Below are 22,201 nucleotides of genomic sequence, written 5' to 3'. Positions count from 1 at the left end.
TATGCGTCTCATGTTTGCATTACAAATTATTGCCAGATCTTTGACTATGATTTATGAACAATGCATGCAGGAAATTAAGAAAAAAAAAATCATCAAGCAATTATCTCTTGTCTAAAAAACTGGGCACATGGTGGTGAAATCACAACACAGTATAAATCACAGGGAAACGATACACATGATGCCTAAAGGCTAAGTTTTTATTTCAACAAAGTCAAGTTCACAGGAACAAGTCCGGTGCAGTCACCACCACAGAACCGCAACAGCTTCCCCAACTGGGCAGGGACCTCTTGCTGAGAGTGAAACTAAAATTTTCCAGCAAGTTCATGAAATCACCACTATCCCTCCTCATTCAGTGAAGCTCTTAAAAGACAACTTTCACACTTGCATACACAAGTAAGAAAGTACACAGACAAGGCAGATGACAAACACACAGAAAGACAGGAAAATATAGCTACAAAATTCCAAATTCAGACCCTGACCAGCAGGAGAGTCTTAGCATATCTTGAACAAATTGCAAGAACAATTACCAGCTTCCCTCCAGCAGAGTTGGAAGGACATGGTGAATCTACATACAAATGACATACAATCTACATACAAATGTCCAAACGACAACATCCAGACATGGCGTATACAGGAGAAACTGCAACCCTCGGGAGTTAACCTTACCAAACATGTGGAGCAGCTGAACTCAACATCCATGAATAGTTACAAGATGCGTTTGAGATTGCTTTTCATTTGAGATATCAGAGCTGACCAGGAAAGGAGGGTGGGTTGGGGACAGAGGGGGAGCAAGAAAGAGGCAGCTTCCAGAGAAGCTGGATATCTGAAGTCTCTAGTTGTTTGTCCGAGATGCACTTTGTCTGCATCTACCACATTAAGTCTCTAACCACATGAAGCTAGTATTCAGCAGCAAGAATGTCCTCAGTCTGCCACTTCTGTCCATAAGCTCTCTCCCCCCTTATAAACCTCTCACTGGATGACTCAGATTTACCTTTAGTTATGGCACTGCTTTTTAAAAATAAGTGAACATGTGAGAATACATATTGTCCACATGGCATTCTTTTACTCTGCAGAAAATTATTCCAGTCACAACCTAGAGAACTACTGTTACCTAAAATCATCACTACCATTCAAAAAAATCAAAAGACTTCAGGGCAACATACACCAATTCTTATACCGAATTCCAGATACTTTTAAAAAAAATTACCAATCATCATGTTTCTAGTACTTCTTATCATTCAAGGTTCTCAACAGTCATCTTCTATATCCCCAAAGCCCAGGAGCCCTCCACATAGTGTGCACGTGACAAGGAAGTAAACTCGACCCCTAGGAGCAGCCCAGTTGTGTCAGTGATGCACTCCCAAGCATGCACACACACACTTGTTGCTGGCTGCCTCCAAGCCACTCTTGCTAGCTGGGGACAGCTCGGGGGGGGGGGAAGTAGTTCAGCACAGATTGCAAGAATTTTCACCCCAGCACGTGATGGAAGAATTTACCAACCTCCCAAGCAACCAAATGGAAACACTTCATTTAAAGACACACTTCTAACAAGCCCAGATCCACACACCGTTGTATAGTTATTTTCAACTTGAAAGGGCTGCATGATTTCTCAGGAATATCACCATTTCCAAACGGAAGTCCCAGAAGGGGAAAATAGATACAGGCCTATGTATACATACGTGTGCACAGGCATATACATCTACATATACCTCCTTCTCTCTTATCTAAGTACATACAACAAAGATGACAAAAAACTCAACTCTATTGCAACTTGTTCCATCACTTAAAAACCACAGCATTACCTTGTGGTTGAGCTTTTGTACATCAGGAAGAAACATCCAAGCTAGAGGAGCGTGATTACATGTCTGTTTACTTTAACGTTCACTTTATGAGGGAGAAGGGTAGGAACAGGAGCCATTTTTAAAATATGTCATTCCCTGAGGGCTGAAACTCATGAAACCCTTTTTTCAGAAACAGGGAGGTTTTTTCCCTTTGGAACTCTCTCATTTCCATTTCTCAACCCTTACAATAACTTCAGTGGGTATGTCCCATCACCTTGCTTATCCCCAACTAACGTATTTAGTACTCAGTATTTTATTTGAGCCTTTTTTGCCAGCAGAAATCGTGTTGCCTTTCTCTCAAATTGGTCACAGATGATACCTACTGACCCAGCTACTAGCTAAAACAAAAAAAAGAGTTATTGGAACATACTAATCTTCAAAAGATCTACCTTCCTTCAATTTTGAAGACAGTTCACATCCACAGTCAGAAAACAGAAAGGACAAGGAGGTCAGGGTAAGTTTTTTTGTTTGTTTTCTTTTATTATTTGTGTTTTCCCAAAGAAGACTAGGCTTTAGCACTAAAGATCAAGGTTGACCTTGGTAGATGTTCTTGATATTTCCCCTGAAAAAAGCACAGATCCAAGTTATGGATAACCCAAATGTTACACGCATCTGTCAAGCCCAAAGTCTGTGACAATCAATGGAGCTGAAGAACAGCAAAGATGACACCAATTTTACAGTTTTCCCTTCTGATTAAGAGCAAAGGGAAAAAAAAAAACAACACTATTCTGCCATATAAACAGGCCTCATCTGAAAAAAAAAAAAAACCCTTAAAAATTGATAGCTACCATTATGATATGGTGACCCGAAACTATAACATAGAGGTCTTTAGCACTTCAAATTTCAACTGGTTATGCATCCTAAAAACCACTGTCCCTTAAAAAAAAAAAAAAAAAAAAAAAAAAAAAAAAAAAAAAACAACCACACCTAGGTATGCTGAAATACAGTACTTAGATTAGACTTAGGCACACGAGAAATCAAGGGAATTCTTAAATAATAAAGTGGATCCAAATTCATTAGCAGGTATTTAAACACAGTACAAGCACACCAATTCTATCAGCCAGTTCCATCACCCAATTCATGTTAGACAAAACTGCTTACTAAATACTGCATATGTGTAGAAATTGCCTTTTTTTCAGCTACTGTGCTTTTATACTAAGTTGAAAGAGATGTCTAAGGCATTTCAGCATTTCCACTTATTCCCCATTTTTATGCATCAACACTGATTCTCATGTGCTAGAAAGCTTGCAAGAAGTCATGTCTTGGGGTTAAATTTTAACAGACTACATTGTATTTGCATAGGTGTAGTTAATAAAGAAATGACTGGCAGAGGGTAATATCCTGACCTTCTGTCATGAATTTTAATTGCCTACAGATGGTTAAGTTTAACCTTACCTTCCCACCTGAACAGATCCACTTGAGTAATCAATCCCTCAATCTTATGTAGTACAGCTGCCATTTCCTGGAGCACACTGCTGTGCCCGTGAGTTACCTGCAACACATCCTGCAGTGGGTACAGTGGGTCAGGTGTGACTCCTGCATGGAGGAGCTGAGGTGGGTGATAAACTGGAATTACTCTGCCCTAACCCAATTGAAGAACTCTCCCTGGTAACACCATGGCTGCTCTAAATCAATTCATTTCTAAATTGGCCCTGTTGTTGTGACTTTTAGGATCTTCATTGCTCTTCTAAATTTGTCAAACTTCTTCAAAGAGAATTATTTCTTATCTCCAACACAAGCTCCCCCTCTAACCAGGCAGGTTGCCGCAGGAGAACAAGGCCACTCTAAGAGAAGTCAGCTTGGAAAAGTTCAGGAAAAGGAGCAAGCATTCTTCAATCTCTCGATGAAATTAAGAATTTCACCTCCACTGGACAATGAGAATCTTTCCCTCTACAGTGTATTAATGCCAGTAACAACTCAGAACAGACCAATACATTTATCAAAGCTGAGTTCAACTTGCCATTTATGAAAAACCTTTAAAAAGGTCTACAAAATACAACTACTTGAATTTCAGTAAAACTTAGATATCCATTAGAGAAGGTACAAAGCTAAAGATTTGATTGAATAAGTGACAATCCATAACAAGATGCCTTTGCAAAAATCACACATTGCCAGATTCCTCTCTAAACATCCTTACTCAGCACATTTTATGTGCCTTTTGGGGTTTTTTTTAATATGTGTTTTTGCAAAGAAACCACTAACTTTGCATGCAGCAACTTGCAAGATCCTGAAAGATTTTCTGCCAAACCTCCTCTACACTATGGTGCTAATTCATCATATAAATATTCAGAGATACTCTTGAATAACTGCCAGAAGGGAATATACTCTTCTGTAGCTACACAGCCACATTCATGCTTAGTTCACTGCACTAATGCTCTGCCCTGGGATGGAAATCCAAGGTCAGGAGACAAAGCTCCACTAAGACAGGAAAAAAAAGTCCCAACAAAAAAAGCAAGCAATCTTGGTCATTCCAAGACACTTTTATTCCTTGATATTTACCTGCCTAGAGAAAAGGAACCCCAAAATTTTCTTTGTAGATGAAGCATAAAGCTCCCTTTGATTCCCTTGCTTCCATGTTTTTTTCCCAATAATCCAAAAGCCAGACCTGAAAAAATCATTTCAGGATGAGTTTCTATATGAATAGTTGCAAGGGGGCGGATAGAAAGGTGACCACCCTGTATTTCATACATCCCTCAGATATTGACAAAAACACCGAAACATCTCAGCTAAGAAGAGAAGCTAAACAAGGCTAAAGATACCCAAACATATCTTTTGCAGCTGATGACCAGATACATACAGCAGCAGCTCAGAGCTAAAATAAGTTTGGGAACCAACCGGCTTGCTTTACACTAAATACAAAGAGTTTAAAGGCAGAAGTGAGCAAGAAGGTCAGGGTGGAGAGGGAATAAGATCAGATTCTGTTTTGCTCACATTATTCATCCCTTTTTAAGAGGCTAATTTTCTCATTTTAGAGATCAAAAACCAAAGAACTCAAGGCCAAGGTGATATTTTGGACCATTATTTCACTTAGCTTTACATTAGATAAGTATATTTTCCTTGAGGATGCAATTTTCCAATTAGCCTCTCTTAGATATATATATATTCTTACTTGAACAAGAATTTAAAATATAACTTCAAAATTAAATATGTGGTTATTCATATTTAATTTAGTTGTTTATTCTACAGAAGGATATTTGAAATAGGACTTTAAAAATTATGTAAAGCTGAGAGGACTTATTTAACTAGTTCTACTTACTAAAAAAAGAAATTACAATTATTGAATCAGCTTTTAGTAAGGTTCTAGCAAAGAAATCCTCTCACCTTGTATTAATACACCACCCTCCATTATTGAGATATAATGAAACCAGTTTGCTCTAACTTTTCACAAAGTACAGGGCACTACTTTTGCACTTGAAGGGTAGAGTAACAGGTTATCTATTTATGCCACAGATATTTAAATAAATAGCAGAACATTATTTGTAACAAGCTGGATAACTCTGGAAGACATGATCAAACTGACCCAAAGTCCCTCAGCTCTGCTTTCACCATTCCAAGTCCTGCAGGACTGAGGGGGGGAATGTCTGAAGACTATTAAGAAAGGAATTCCAGATATATAATAAAAACTGTATCTTGTCCCCCTTGATTAAGATAGTTGAGGGATATATTAGCTAAAAAATAGTAATTTAACCAGGAATTCACTTTTGTTTCTATTTTTTTGCAATAATTCAATACTTAGGTCCCAAAATAACTGTCTGCAAATTAGGTTTTATAAGACTTTTAACTATACCCACCTTACACAAAAGGGGAAATTCATACACCAATTCTCACAGATATTAGATTTTACAATTTGTCAGACTTTCCAAAAAGGCTTTTATGATATCTTGCAGATTCCAGATGGTAAGAGTTCAATTTACTCATCCAAAAAGGAGAGGAATAAAAAGAAAGGAAAAAACATAGCCTCTTTTAAGTATGACACAATACAGACACAAAGCAGTTAAAAAGGCGAATCTCACACAATTGACACACATTACTTTCCCCACCACTTACACCCCACTGCTTCCCAGATAAGAGATCCAGATCAAAATCTGACCCACAGCCACAGATTCTCACCAAGATCAAACATAATTAATTCAATTGCTTTTTAAAGACTTCCAGTAACATTAGTTATCATAATTACAATTCAACTACTCTGTCAGCTGATAACCTTTTGGCTCTGCTGAATTTGGGAGTGCCAAGAATGTATCATTTCCTTTTTTTCACTGTATTGTAGATGAGAGTTGAGTTTCAGATGTCTAGAATCTCTTTACATTTTTCTGGCAGCACAAGGTTTTTAATAGGATAGCAGGTTAAGGTTCTTTTTGAGTGCTGGAACAGTATGAAAGGAACATTATTATAAATGAGAATACCAGGCAGACATAATATCTTATGCCTTCTTCCCTCCATCACTAGAAGAAAAACAATTATGTGCATTGTGGTATGAAGGGAAAAAATTGTCAGATTAGTGAGCATAAGGACCCAAATCCATAAGAAAACAGACTTTTCCAACTGGAAGAAAGAAGTCTAAAGTTCCAATTCATTTCACAATTTCTCTCCTTCTTCCCATACCCACACAAATTATCCAGAATACTTTCATAATCACGTTGCACTTTTCTAGGCCACAAATCTTTGTTTCATATGATCACTATGGTGCGTTACCATCTTTCAACAGTGCAGTGTACCAGGAGAACTCATGTTCTTTAACCCCTTCTTTCTTTCCCCAGGCAGCAAAATGGAGTTCAACTGAACATTACATTTTCATTAATTTTATTATATGGGGACAAATATAAGTTAAAGCCAGAGACTCAGGGTCAAAATAAGAAGCTGTAACAAAAAGCTGGTGAGAACTATAATTGAAAATAAATAAGTCAGTAAAATATTTTTAAGCAGTCTTCATTTTTCAGTCAATTTATCTGAACATTATATAGAACTAGTCCATTTTCACCACCTGATTAATGGTTTCTGCTTGATCCCAGCTCCTCCTGACCAACAGCAGCAGGGAAGCACTGTGGAGGAAAGGATGCATCAGGACTTCAAAGGCAACAATCAGCAGCCAATTTAGAGATTTCTTTTTTTTTTTCCTGGTCAAATCACATCAGAACCTCCATGCAAGTACATTAGACAACATTAACTAATTTTTCCTAAACAGCTGCAGTGGCAAGTTTTGCAGTGTATCACATCTCCTCCAAAGACCATTCAACAGTTCTGGTCTAGTTCAGAGAGAACTTCACTGTCAACCACAGACTTAATCCTGGAACTAAATTTAATCAACTACACTAAGGTCACTGAATCTTTTAAGGATGAATATAGCAGCCCAAACCTCTTCAACATTGTATTGCAAAGAGACAGAGTAAAAATCAAATTTGACACACTTAAAACAGGTCAGGGTTTCTGGGGTCCTTCACTGATTTCACATCAGTTCTCAGTATAAAAGGCACCCTTGCACAGTTCACAGGCAAAGAGACCTCTACATCACAAGTGATATTTTGCCCAGAACACAACAAATACGTTCTCTAAATATAAAGCCACAAACTATGGGATCCACCAAGTATTATGTGTTCCTCTTCCTCTTCTACCCCAACTACTACTGAAGAAAATTTATCTGCCTCAGAAGTGGGCATTGCATGCTAGAGTGATCCGTGACCCAACCCAGTAACCTCTAATTTAGGTGTAGCATCAAGTGAACCAGTGATTGACAAGTAAGAGAAACATTAAAGTAGCTGCAGGATGCAAGAGTTCCTGCAATGTGAAAGTGCCCTGGAGCAGAAGTATCATACTCGCATACCTCTACGGGGCAGAGCTGCACTTACTGACACATTGTACATAGCATACGATTCCTGTGGGAATTCAGGAGCCCCAAGGACAGTAACCTCACCCAGGAAGTAATCTAGAAAAAGACCTCAACTATGCCAACCACAACATGCCACATCATTCACTTCATGATGGAACTACAGCATATGAATGAATCCAATGCATCAATCATAAAGGTAGGAGACATTTGACCAGGATAACCTGCACAATGACCCTGTGAGCACACTTGCCACCTCAATGCCAGATGCCAGAGCACCATCAAGCCTTAGCTACCACACTCTGTACTGCACACATCCTGCATCACAGCTCAGTATCCACTTTTACACTAGGTAAACCAAGGAAACAGCTCTCCAAACATATTCCTCATATTTCCTCCAGACTAACATAGTTTTAATCTCTTGTCAAAAGGGTCCATCATTACCAATGTGGTGACTTCTTTCCTCTCTATATATAGACCTAAGTTCTCCTCCTTTCTAAGCATTTCAATTATTTGGACTTGGACACTGACATAACTATCGTGACCATTATCTCCTCTCAGTTAAACAACCACAGCAATGAAATCACTCTTTTTCCTGAGATGGGTTTTTGTTAAGAAAAACTCGATCAGAACTGTCCCTGTACAGGCCAGCACCCCTTGCAACACAATGGCTGTTTATCATAACACTACATCCTTGCAACCATTGCTAGGGGTGGTGGCCAGATGGTTGCCAATACCAGCAGAGGGTCTTGTTGTGGTTGTTTTATTTTTGAGAAGGGAAAGCAATGCTCCTTTTCTCTAGTTCTTGATTAATGACTTTTCAATGTCTTTCTCCTAGGGAAATCAAGGTTCACTGTAAGCCAGCTCTATCCTCTTCTGCTTAGACCAGCATCTTTCAGCATCATTTTGGTACTGACAACTCACTGTCAGCTTCACAGAAGCATAGAATAATTTATGTTGGAGAAGACCTCTAAGATCATAGAGTGCAACCACTAAATCCAATCTACCATTAAAACCTTTTTTGGGCCTTCAGCCTCAGATATGATCTTTGAGCAATATCTCTCCCATGCAGAAACACATACAAACACCCACTCTCTTCCTCAGAAGGTGCTGGGGCTTGCCTGGCTTATTACAAAATACCCTCAATGCTCTCTGTCCCCTCGCTCTCTTCCCAGTGCACATTCTCTCCGTGTAATACACCAGGAACAGGTCCCAGCATGTCCTACACTGCAGTAAGGTGCTCAGGAAATGGTCAGTGGTTTGAACCCTTTGAAAATTTGAACTGGTATATCAACAGTGAAAAGCTGGCATGAGAGCTCTAATGAAGAGGAAGTTGCAGGAAAGATGAGTACTACCACAAGTCCCCAGTCCCCAATCCATGTTTTGGAAAGAGTAACCGCTTTTGATGTGCATTTTTCACTGTGCTCAATGACTGAGGTCCAGAGCCTGGCACAGGAACCAGGTCCTGCACAACAGATAGATGCCAGCTGGCTGCCCCAGCCCCACAGCCCGTCTGCACCAGCACCGCAGCACACACTCCAGCAGTGCGGCCACAAACCAGCCATTCTGATAACTTAAGAGGAAGATGCCTTAGAACACCTAGACCCTTTTTGGATAGCTAAGGGCTCTTCCCCCACCCAGTTGCTCTGGGAGCATCAGGCCCTTGAGTCTCTCCTCAGTAATTTTTGCTCTCAGCTCATTTTCCAACAAGTCTTTTCTGTACAAATATTCACAGACGTATCTCTGTAAACAATCCTGACTTCACTGGAATTATCTTCTGTGAAGATGATCTAAAGCAGCAGCTAAATCCTTGAGGATTCCTTTTCTCCTTCCCTGCAAATGCCTGCCAGGCCAGGAATATGAAGCCAATGAGGCAACAGCACTCAACAGCAAAAAAAAAAAAGTATAACAACATTTTCCACCTGTTTCACTGAAGTTTTAGACTGTCTCAGACTATCTTCTGATTACAGCATAGAGATGCTGCCTGAAAAACAAAAGCACAGGGGGCCTCAGGTGTCAATACACAGCCCTGCCACACACCAGGACATATCCCATGGCAGCAGGAGCCAGTACTAACACATTTATCCCTCCACCCTTCCTCATACCATACCGTCCTCATACCAGGAGTATGGCAGGAAGGACGAAAAAACAAAAAAAAAAAAAAAAGAGTCTCCATCTCTTTTACTCTTCTTCCATACACTTTGCAGCACACGCTGAGTCAATCACTGCAGTCTTCCTTCAGCTGGAAGAAAAACCATGAAGCTGAACAAGGTAGAGGAAGCACAGAACACATACATGCATATAAAAAAAGAGCAACTTCCGGGAAGAATAGAAGTATGTTTTTCAAAAGGCAATGTTTAGGGCTTTCTAGTTTATTTTGGGTAATTATTTTTAATTGCATATCACGTTCAAAAATTATTATCCTCATACTTGGAATGGAACCAGACATCTATTTTTAAATTTTATTAATCCAGTCACAAGTCATCCCCAGAGACAAGAAAAATAATAATAAAATCAATGCCACAAACAAGTACAAAGTCACCCTGGCTTTAAATTAGCCTGGTTGGCTATTCTATGTTGCCATTATGTTTTACACACATCTCTGGATTGCACATGCCACAAAACCTCTTCTTTCCTTTCTACTACAGATATCTCTGACTCAAGATCCCACATCGATACAGCACTCATTCCATCCTTGCATCTCAGCAGCTCTGTAAGTCGACTGATCTAGTTTTCTTTGGATAAGAAAGAACAACAAGAGCATCTGCATGGAAAAAACTGATGCCACCATTTTCCAGTTAAATGCTCCAAAGGATCTTCTTTCAAGCACAAATTCTGCCATTACAACCAGTTATATCTACACATCAAGGCAAGCACATATAGTCAGGCAGAGAGTAGGCTAACATATTTTATGTCTGCAACATGGAGGTTTAAAGTGAGATTTATAAATATCCCAGTCTCACAACTGACAGTAGACCATCACTAGTGCTAACAGGAGATGGGTGAGCAGGGATTTTGCTTCAGTACACTTCACTTTAGTCAGTACACACTCTTCCAGTTCGTTCAATGTATTCTGCTTGATTTATACTGTGTGACACATGAAAACAGTATGTTACCACCAAGACTCTGCCCCAATTGATGCCTCAAGGCATCCATCCATAGGTCCTCACCTTCCCCACTGCACTCCTGGTATTAAATTCCACTGTTTCTCTATGTGACCCAAACTAGCAATCAAAGGGTGATCACCCCTCAAAAGCAACCCATTTCACAAAACCAGCTACTGTTCTTTCATCCTATTGCCCACACCCTTACTTAAGGGTTTCAGTGAACACAACTTCCCTTCTTTAGATATGGTATCCTACAACACACAAAGAGATCTGTTACACCACAACTCTGCTGTGTGCCTTGCTCAAAATTAGCTGATCTTTTAAACCAGAGTTGAGGGTTTTCAATTAGAAAGATCAGAAAAGGTACATTCCATATCTTCGTTTTCTTCATGGAGATGAACACACCCAATACTGTTAGTCACTGTGTAAGCAAAGTAACTATTATCCTTTACCAATGATGAAATATTTAACACTGCCTGCTGAGAAGGGGAAGTTATTTACCATGTAGTGACAGAAAACCCACTTCAGCAGATCAGGGGTAGAGAAGAAGGTTTCAACGTCAGGAAATTCTTAGCTCAAAAGGTCTGGAAAGACAAATAGCACTGATGATCTAGTACAAAAATTATCTCCCCCTCTTAAAATAAACATGAACAACAAAATACAGTATACATGGAATTCATTAACTTCAAGCTTCCCAAGTTTTAGGAACCACTTTACTACAGCCTAAATGAAAACCCTTCTAAACAGTTGCTTTAGATCTAACAAAAATTAAAATTTGGGTTCTCCTGACCAGAGGAGGGTCTACCTAAAGACTTGAAGTCAGTCCTGAGACTTCATAGCAGGTCCTCATGCTCCCTCCTGCCATGCAGCAGGGATGCAGACAGTGCATTAACCTTTTTGGCATAAAAAATCATTTGTCCAAACTCTGAAGGGATGTCATTCAAGAAGAGGCTCTGCTGGGGGACTGAGAAGTAACAGACACCACTGTGGCTGATGCAGCAGTCATTCCATCCTTGCATCTCTAAGTCTTGACTGATCTAGTTTTCTTTGGATAAGAAAGGACAAGAAAAGCATCTGCATGGAAAAAAGTCACAAACTGATGCCATCGTTCTCCCAGTGCCCAAAAACAGAAGAAAAAGCTTCTCTTGGTAGTGGTGTGATATACCTGAACCTTCTTACTAGCACTGGAGTATTCTTGCAAAAACTTCACCTCTTCACCTCTACGTTTTATGCATTGCTTTTTACCAGGAGGGGGAAATAAGAGGGAAACAGGTCTGGAGAGGCAGCAGTGCAGAACCTGTTAGGAACCTGACATCTACATAGACTCTGTAAAGCACTGCACTAAAATTATTAATAGCAGAGTGCTTTCAATCTCTTTTCTTTCAATAATGATTCTCCTGTAATCAAGGAGCTTTCTGTTAACATTCAGAGGGCAAATAATGAACTTTAATTGGGTTTCAATAGCCTTCAAAATAGAAATAAACCAATACAGAGTGGTATGGCATTTGTGACAATGGATACAACCTCATTTGAACTCTTCCCTCCTCTTTCTCCAGTTCAATTTTGGACATGCTGATTGTGCACTTAAATATAAAACTACTTCCACATTAATACAATGGTCAACATTTGACTTGTCCTATCAAAATAGCAATGTAATCTTCCAAAAGTATGCTTCATTGCTTTAATAAATCCTCAAATGCCTGGTGAAACCAGAACAGTGGTTGGGGGGGGTGGTTTAAAAGTGTCCTTTTGTCCTGAATTAGCTCAATGCTCCCAATCTCAACTTGTCAGCGAAATACAGCACCCTCACTGGCAAGTACATGGGCACTGTATGAGTGACACTGCCACACAGACTACTCCTCTGCACAGATTATAAAGCTTGTAAATGTATTTTTTGAGTAAAACGACCAGAGCAAATACTTCACATCGGATTGTAACCATTAAGAACTCTAATATTAAACTTAATAAACTCTATTCTAAATGAACAGTGTGTTAAATAAGCTAATTTTTTTTTTTTTTAAAGCTCACTAAGTCAAACCAACAAGCTCTAAACTGGGCACAACAGACAAGTTGAAGAGAAAAATTCCTGAGCACAGAGGAAACAACTACACATCACTATCCCAGAGAGAGTAAAATTAATTCAGAAGGACACTAACAGACTTTCTTGAGAAAAGGTTCCATGGAAGTTAAAAGAGGCATGGTATTAACACAGTATGTTCCTGTGAATTTCCACAAGAAGTCTCATCCAAGAACAAGATGTACATGTAGAAACCAGGAAAAAAAAAAAATGAACTCTCTCTGGAAATGATTTATGCTGACCATAGCTGTTGTTCATTATAAAGTTATAACAGAAGTTAAAGCCTGGAAAGAGGCAATAGAAAGGTCTTGGTCTGTTGGCATTTAAATACTACTTTATTTATTCTCTTCTGTTAATACAATCATATTTTATAATATAACTATTAAAATAACAGAAACCAAAAGGCTTCACTCTATTCCAAACATGCTCCCATAAAATGTTCAAATAAATCTCCTCCATTTGTTATTCAAGCACAGACTGCTGCTCTTTGCTCATCCAGGATAGCATGGGTAAATTAAGAATGAAAAAAGATAGCAAAAAACCATTTCAGAACTTACACATCACACAATAATAATTTCTAACATCACATTTTAGGAGCATGTTTCACCTTTGGTTCTCTGCCATGATCTAGGTTAGGAGGGGGAAAAACCCACATTTGATGCTAGGAAATAAAAACAGAGTATATGGGAACAAATTAAAAGCTATTTATGGAATGAATTACATAGACCCATCAAAGCATGTTCTTTCATGGCTTAAGTGCATGTTTCTCCACAGCTAAATGCATAAGCCAGTGACCAGCCAGTCCTTATGTGTTTGTCTTATTCCTCTATAAAATCTCTCAGTTTCTGGATGTTGGGTCCTCCTGGTTTATAACCAGGTGAGGGGAAAAAACATTGAAGCCCAGAAAGGAACTTCATTATCAATTCATGACTGGAAAGTACTGCTGTACATTCCCTACACTGATCAGCAAAATAACCTTAAGAGTACATATCTAATCTCCGTCATGTAGCCAAATCCTTTCCTACCATCAGGCATCCAGTGTTTTTGAGAGAGAAGTTAGTCTTTTACTGAAACATAGTCAGCCTGTCTCCCACCAGCTACAGGTTCAGCAGCTCTTCATCACTTCTTCCACACCCAGTAGGAGATCCACTCACCTGAACATGTGCTAGGCTGCTAGAGAATGTCTCCCTGGGATAGGAGGTGCCTCCTTACAAGAGAAACTACAATTAAGCTGTATAATGCTCAATTTATTCCTCTCTAGCATCTCAACATGTTTCATGCATCTGTCCCATGCACTCAACAGATTAATGAATACCTAAAAATGTAAGTTATCAAAGAGTGAACATAGTTCTGAGCATAAGAAACCTTCACAAGGTCACTGCCAGTTGCAGATGTGTAGATGTCCCCACTCGTAACCAGTCTGCCCTGCATTGCTGCAGCCCAGATCCAGAGCTGGTTCAGACAGTCAGAGACAAGATGCAGCCCAAAACACACCCAAATTCAACCCCTGCCCTTGGCTGAAAGAATTACAACTGCCCACACTCTCCCTGTTACAGCTGGCTGCCTTCCAGCAGCCTCCCCACTGACAACCAGCTCCCAACCCAGGGCCAGCCTCCATAGGCACAATCCACAGGCATGTCAGAGTCTCCCAACCACTTAGATATGCACTTCGAGTCAGGGAGAGTGACTGTATCAGCCCGAATCTGCTGGTCCCACAGATAAGTGACAACAAAATATAAATAGAAGCATTTGTATTTCAGGTGTGGGGGGGTTTTTTGGGCTCCAGTCAGGGCTGAGCCCAACTGTGGTCCAATAATTCAAGTTTCTCTTTTTACTCTCTCCAAGGTAGTATCAGGTAGCATGGATGTCCTTTCAGAGACATCATAATAATAAATAAATACATGGTAGTTTGACTCTTTCTTGATAGTAGATGTTTCACTGACTTTGCAGCTGGCTATATTTACAAATCAGTAGTTTCTTGCCTCATTCCCAAAATTACAGCTCGCAACAGAGCTGTACTATTGCTTCTATCAAATCCACAGATTCCAGAGGACTATTCTATTTCCTTAGCCTGTCATGTTTGTTGCTACCTTTAAAACTCCCAGCTTTCCTTTGAGAACATACTGACACTTTCTGAAATTACAACTCAGCTGCATCCCCAAAACACAGGGAGGGGAGAAAGACATAAAACAGACTTCTGACAAAGTACAGAGCACTATAAGTTATTCTTTCATCAACACAATAAGGAGTCAGACAATGCAACTCCTGCCTCCCACCTCATGATGTTTAAACCCTGGTTTTCATTCTGCAGACTGTTATTAAGGCATCCAAATAAATGCAGTTCTCCCCAACTTCATGCTGCGAGCACCTCAGTTCACAGGATGAGTGAAAACATCTGTGCTCTTCCCATTGTGCATTTTCCTTTGAAGGAGGGATACTGTGCAACACATTATGCAGGCTCCAAGAACACCAATCCATGCTGCTACCCAGCAGCAGAGCAGCTATACTGTCCTGAAACAACAGTTCAGCTCAAGTCCAAGTGCTCTTCTCCTTATACACCTACACTGATGTACCTATTCCTTACTCACATTCAAAAGATTTTAATAAGAATACTTCCCTACTCTTCCCTGCTCACAAGAATCAATCCTGACACACAGCACAGATAGGTGATTCTTCCAGAAGAAATAGTCAAGGTGATGATCAAAATTAGGAGCAGTTACTGAGAGGTGTTTAGACAGCATAGCTCATTCTTTTCTAAGCTGTCCAATGCTGTGAGCTTTTACAATTTCTTTGCACATGAAAACATTTTCTTGATACTGTATGACAGTTTTCCTTCTTTCCCCAGACCTGAGGGCTGAGGGGAAATGGAAGGACAGAGCTTCAAAAATGTACTGGGGGAGGTGTAGGCAGGAACTCCACATTGCCCCGGTCTGCTTCTCACCTAGGTGCACCCCTCTTCCACAGGATCCTCATCAGTGGGGGGGTCCCACTTCAGCAGCAGCCTCTCCCCACACCAACTTTCAGACCTCTTTAGATACACTTAACACATTACACATGGTGCCTCACATAGCAGTTCTTGTTCAGGGTTATGTCCTCATTTCCTGGCACAAATCAATGGGCTACTTTTATGGTTCGGGTTTTGGGTTGCTTTTTTCTTTTCCTCCCTGAGAAGCTTCAATTTCTATTCCAAGACAGAGTCGTGCTTCAAACACATGAAGCAGCATATGTTATTTCTTCACCTACCAATCAAGACAGTAGAAGAAACCAGCCTGGTACTTGTATATATGTCATTTCATAAATGCTAGGCAATACCCTAGAACTGTCTTCATTGCAGCACCCAATCTGTCCCCACCAAACAGCCCAAGAAAAGGAAATTATACAAGTGACAGAAAGGAGCCAGGTTACAGCAATGGAACAGTTTAGTCTTTTAAAAAGCAATTTTAGTGTGCAGAAACAAGGAGCAGCAACTTTCTTGCTCATCTTTAACCCCTTGTCCACACACTCTGCACAAACATCCCTGAGGAGTTCACACAGTGAAAATCTGGCTACACCAACTCCTCACCCACTTGACAGAATCCTAAGGGGCTGCCTACAACTATGACAACTCGTGACAATTTCACACCAATGGAGCCAAAATGGAAAATGAGAAGCAGGACGTTTGGCCTGTAGCTATCTGGCAGCGAGAGGCACAACCAAAGGAACTGGTTCCAAAGGCAACATGTGGCACTGTGGGACAGGGAGATCCCTTAGCAAGGGGGCTGCCAGACAAGTAAGTGTTGCTTCAAGGGGACAGACAGACAACAGCAGCAGTTCTCAGAATAAGCCTTGCCCAAAAACTCCAGAAGTAAGTTACAATTTCTCAAAGCAGTCTTTCAGTCAAATATATTTAATATAATTAAAAATGAAAGGTAGATGAGGAGAATTAAGTTCCCCTCGATTTAGACAGGATTCATATCCAAAAATGTACCAGAGGCATAATCTTCCAGAGATGTTTTTCCTGTCACGTCTTACTGTTTAATTATATATTACCATTCCAAGCTACCATGACGATTTTAAGTTTGTCTTTTTTCCATAATTAATCATAGCAAAGACTCATCTGTTCTTCAAGCACAGTGATGACAGCACTGTTTTTACCACTGTAAGGTAATCATTCCACAGCATTCCTTCCCAAAAGCTATTGCAACGAGAAAAACTCACCTATCTTTACAAGATGCTTTCCAAAGATATAAATCAGCTCCATAAACATTACTTCATACTACAGGCAAGTAAAAAAGGGAAACTGCTTTTCCATAGCAAGCAATCATACAGACACACAGGCATAGCACAGCCTAATAACACTAAATAACACTAATTATAAACATATAAACCTAACATAACCATCCAGGAACAAGTATCCTACTCACTAAACATCTCGTAACCATCAGCATCCACCACTGGTACAGGAAGAAGGGAAGCAGATTGTTTGTCCTTCTGCAAACATAAGGCAGTTTCCTCTATAAATACCATAGCCAAAAGTTATTTCACAGGCTTTGGTCACCATCATATTCTACTCTAAGTGCAGAAGATGTATCTTCAAAAATAACTTGTAGCTACATGTAGATCAGTGCTAACAAACTACCTAATCAAACAGGAGCTACATCGAAAGCAGAAAATGATAAATGCTAATTGGACAACAGAAAAATGTCTCTATTTTTTTTTTGTATCACAAGTAACAGAAATGATATTACAGGCAGGGAAAATCTCTGCTGTGGAAGATCAAGCATTTATCACTTTATAACAGCTACAGACTATAGCACATGTATTTAAAGTTTTCTTTCTGACTACCGGAAGAAAAAGTATTTCCAACATAATCAAAAGCATGTAGCAATGCCCAGTGGATGTGTTTTATCCTTCATCCTCTCAGTCTGAACTCTCCGAAGAATAAATCCAGTGCTTGTAAAATTACTTCTTCCCCATCCGTGAAACCGCGTCAGATGCGCAGGATATTGCCCTTTTTTTTGTATAAGCAAAAAACAGAAATCCTGTTAATTGATTAGAATAGAAACTGTTCATTTATTTTGATTGATCTATAGAAAAATTATGATTTTCTGCAGTTCTCCTACATCCTTCACATGGTATGCTGGTAGCTTCCCAATTACAAGTCAGTAAGAAAAAATTACATAGCTTGTTCTGCTAACAAAAATAAGCTTAGGTGGGCACCCCACAGCCCTGAGCAAATGTAAAACTTCATGTGTCTTAGTAGTCTCATAAGAGTGACTTTAGATCAAGGCTCAGGTTTTCCATAACCAATACAATGCACATATTGACAATGCCACCTTTACGCCTTTATAATTGCTTCACAGTTTTAGAAAGCAAGATAACTAAAGAAGCCGTAACTACAGAAAAGACAATATATTCAGTTGACAGGCTGCTAAAGACTGAAGTTTACACCTGTATCCAAATATTTAGAAGCATTTTCACTAGTACCACTCTTTGTTAAGGCATGACCTCAAAAGATTCTGGCATTTCAAATTATAATTTTCTTCCAAGTTATAACAACAAAAAATATTTAGCCATGAATCTTAAATATCACTTATAGAATATTAGTATTTTTAAATAACCATGATACCCTGACAGCTTGGTGATCTGTTCAAAAGAAATTATGAAAAACATGTTGAAAAAGACAGACAATTGCTCAAGAGAACACAGAGAAAGTGATCTTTACACAGGACATTATACAACTACATCCTTTTATTTACAAGAATAGAGTCAACTATTTTCAGTGCTCTTATTTAAAAATGCATAGGAATAGTAAGCACTAAAAAAGTATTATGACACTAAATCACTAGATCACATATTAAATCACTTAAGAGATTTTTCACCCATTGTAAGTGGATTTCGTATTTTATTTATTGAGCGAAAATATTAAATGTGTATTTGCATGCTCTCTCTAATCAAAGTGTTAAAGAAATTTCCTGTATCACAGATGAAGAACTTACAGAGTAGCAAGAAACACAATAACAGTCTATTTGCCATGACAGAAGAAAGTGGAGATCCTAAAACTTGTTTGTTTCTGATCTCTTGAGCCACAAAAGCCAGACTCCTTAGCTACCCCAAATATTAGTAAGGTAGAAGACAACACTTGTACTGTATTTCAAATCATTTAGACTGAAGAACTTTTCATACCAGATAAATCATCCCAGCAGGAAAACTTAGTTGTTTTTTTTAATAATTATCAAATTTAGCATTCTCTTTCCAAGATACCTAGGAAAAATCAAAGTATAGCTTAAAATATTTTCTCCTCAGTCCTGACAACGAGCCTTTAGTTTGCTGTCATCTGTACTTCAGGAAACTTCAGCCTTTTCATTAAGAAATCCCTCCCACAGGTTTACTTGTAGTGAATGGTTCAGATCTGAACTATGTAGTACAGTATGTTACTTGAAGAAATCACACATCCAGATGTAAAACAGTGTAATATTTAGAAAAGATGAATTACTTAAGATCAATCATCACCATTTTTAATCTAATGCTCAAGTCTTTTAGCTTTGTATTAGAATATAGAGCATTTTCTCAATAACACACAAGAAGAAAGTTGAAGTGGTTTTAACAGATTTACAATCATCTGTTCTAACCAAAACAACAGAACTTACTGTACAATTTGTTCATTCATGAAAAACCTCCGATACAGCCATGTTTCCTCATACATTCTATAAAACTGTAGTACTTACACACCTAAATGCATAAACTGTCTGCAAGCCATATCCCAACTCAAAGCCCTTAGAGATGCTGACTACACACTTACAATCAAATTCAGTTATGCCCAGAGGTTCCACAATAAGAGCAGAAAATATAAAACACCACTAGAGAACTCAAGATGAAAAACCACAAGCATCTGTTTCATAAACTGCGCTTTCAGAAGTTAAGAGCAAGACTGCCTCAGAAAGAAGGTCTAAGAAACAAACTACTCCAACAACGATGGGATCCAGATCAAATCTGCATCCCACGTAATCTAACATATCAAATCATGACCAATTGAAGAGCTAGAGTTTTTTATGTATGGAACATTTTAAAAAAAACACACTGCTAGGTTTCAGATATCAGAGGAAAGTCTTTTGGTAACAGGAGCATTTTGCATTTAAGAAACCAAAGGGAACCTGTGAGGCTAAGTAAGCGAGCACCCAGTCTCTGGATGAAGCACAGTTTCCTACCAAGGTTTAAACAACATACAGCTGTCCCTCCAAAACCTCCATTCTCCCATTGCTAAAGTGAGGGTACCTCATTACCCACCCCAGCATCCATCAGAGCCTCAGGGGACTCCAACATACCAAAACCAAAGAAACTCCATGTTTTTCCAATAACCTTCAGATCTGTTACATGAATGTTTTGCTGGAGGAAATGCCTGAGTGAGTAGCCTTAGACAACTGTTTTACATTAAGGAGGAAGCACGTTAATTTACTGCATGAGTACTACTGCAATGCACTTTTAGGAGGTACAGTATTGTGGTCACAGTTGCCATTTTCAGTGTCTGAGAATAAACACAAAAGCTGCCAACACTAGGTTGCATAAGAGCATTTTAAGCAAATGGTTATTTACAAAAGTAGAGGTAATTATAATGCAGGAGGTGGATCCCAAACAAATAGACTTGACTAATACTGTCAAAAAAACCCTCACAAACCTAGAGACCTACAATTACTATTACTTTGTAAGTAACAGTAGGAGAGCTGCACAAACAGCTTCAGTCATTCACTGTACTACCAATATATGCCCCAAAAAAACAGCTGGACAAACGTGCTATTTAAAAATGCAAGCTGATGTCAGAAGCTATGGACAGAGATAAAAACAGGAAAACACCGCTCCTCTCGACAGCTTACCTGATCTCGACTTAATGATATCGCTGAACTCACTGTGTCCCCCGCCAGGTCCTTCCTCCGGGTCGGAGACACGGGCCATGCTCGTGGGCTGGGGTACGCCACGGGCGGAGCCTAAATCCGTCGGGAGAAGGCTCCCATGGAGGGCCCCGGGTCAGCACCTACAGCACAGGACCAGGAGCAGAGAGGCACGGTAACTCCACGGGCTATGCCAGGTGTGACTCCGCGTGCGACGGGAAAGGTAGAGGCTTGCTGGCCATGGCCACGCGTAGCGGGGCAGCCGATCGGCCACTCGTTGTGCCCCCGCCGTGGGACACCTTATGGTATTAAAAAGCGAGATGGCCAGTTCAGGCGGCCAGTTCAATCCCCAGCCGCGAAAGCCAAGCTTCAGTCACCCTTGGGCGTCAGGGCGCGCCGTGCGCCCCCCGTGACCCTCGGAGGGGCAGGACACGGCCCCTGCCGCGACACCACCGCCACCACCCGTCACCCACCTGGCACCGAACGGGACAGTCCCGCTCCAGAGGGTGGCAAAGCCATGGAGCTCCGCTCCCGCCGGGCCGGGGTGTGCGCCAGCGGGGAAGGGGACACAGGCAGGCGCGCTCCCCCGGCCGGCCCGGGGCGCGACAGCCACGTGTGCGAGAAGCCGCGCAGCCCCCCTCCGGGGTGGGGGAAGCCAAGCCCCGCGGGACAGGCCCCACACACGGCCCCAGGCACGCCCGCCCCCGCCCGACCGCCCCGACAGAGCCGCTGCCCCGGCGGGGATTTTGACCCGGCACCGGCCGGGCGTGCCGGCACCTCCTCCCCGCAGGGTGCGCGGCCGCAGCAGCGCCGCCGCCGCCCTCGGGCACCTCCGCGGCGGGGCCGCCCCTCGCCCCCGCTCCTCGCGGCCGCCCCGTCCCGCCTCGCCCGCAGGTGTGCCCGCCGCGGGCACTGCCCCCTGTCCCCCCGCCGCTACCCGAGCTGGGGAACAAACTTTCCCCGCCGCGCCCCTCCCGGTGCCGTCGCCTCCCCGCGGGGCTAGCCAGCCGCTCCCGGGGCACCCGCCGAGAGCAACTCGCCGCCACCACTCACCCCTCGGACACGGCGGTGGGAGGCGGCTGCGCTCCCCCACGGCACAGCCCGGCTCCTCCCCGCACTCCGTCTCCCGGCGGCGGCAGCTCCCGCGGCGCTGCGCTGGCGGACCCACAACTTTCTGTGCGAGTCGCTGCCGCCCCTCCTCCTTCTCCAGCCCGGCCCGCCCCTCCCGGCCCGGCCCAGTGGCGGCCCCTCCCTCGGCCCCGGCGCCCCCTTTGTTGGCCGGGCCAGCGCCACGGGTGCGGGAGAGCCGTCCCAGCCGCGGCCCCTTCTCCGAGCGAGGGGCGGGAGGGGCCGGGCCGTGCGGGGGCAGAGGGGAGGGGAGGAGAGGGGAGGGAGGGGCGGAGCGAGTCCCGGCCGCGCCCCCGCCCCGAGCCCGCGGGCGGTGGCCGGCGCAGCCCCGCTGTTCCTCGGGCACCGCCCGAGGAAGC

The 22,201-nt window shown here is 41.6% G+C and overlaps 1 protein-coding gene across 2 annotated transcripts in view; it reads right to left on the bottom strand.

The window, feature by feature from the left end:
• Positions 1–22,051, bottom strand: part of UTRN (utrophin) — a 368,491-nt gene extending 346,440 nt beyond the window's left edge. Inside the window, exons 1-2 of one of the 2 annotated variants that reach the window (XM_051811059.1) lie at positions 21,768–22,051; positions 20,700–20,857 (exon numbers count right to left, since the gene is read on the bottom strand). In XM_051811059.1, the coding sequence (XP_051667019.1) occupies positions 20,700–20,778 (79 nt within the window). In that variant the 5' untranslated portion in view covers positions 20,779–20,857; positions 21,768–22,051. Of the gene's footprint in view, positions 1–20,699; positions 20,858–21,187; positions 21,433–21,767 lie in introns of those variants that run through there. The other variant, XM_051811060.1, reaches the window with a different exon arrangement.
• Between the last annotated feature and the right edge of the window lie 150 nt (positions 22,052–22,201).

The sequence above is a fragment of the Manacus candei genome, unplaced genomic scaffold (genome assembly GCF_025592945.1).
Source record: "Manacus candei isolate 608988 ecotype Guabito, Panama unplaced genomic scaffold, ASM2559294v1 h1tg000081l, whole genome shotgun sequence".
NCBI classification, from domain to species: Eukaryota; Metazoa; Chordata; class Aves; order Passeriformes; family Pipridae; genus Manacus; species Manacus candei.
The sequence above is the reverse complement of the archived record's forward strand: the minus strand, read 5'-3'. Positions and strand labels throughout refer to the sequence as shown.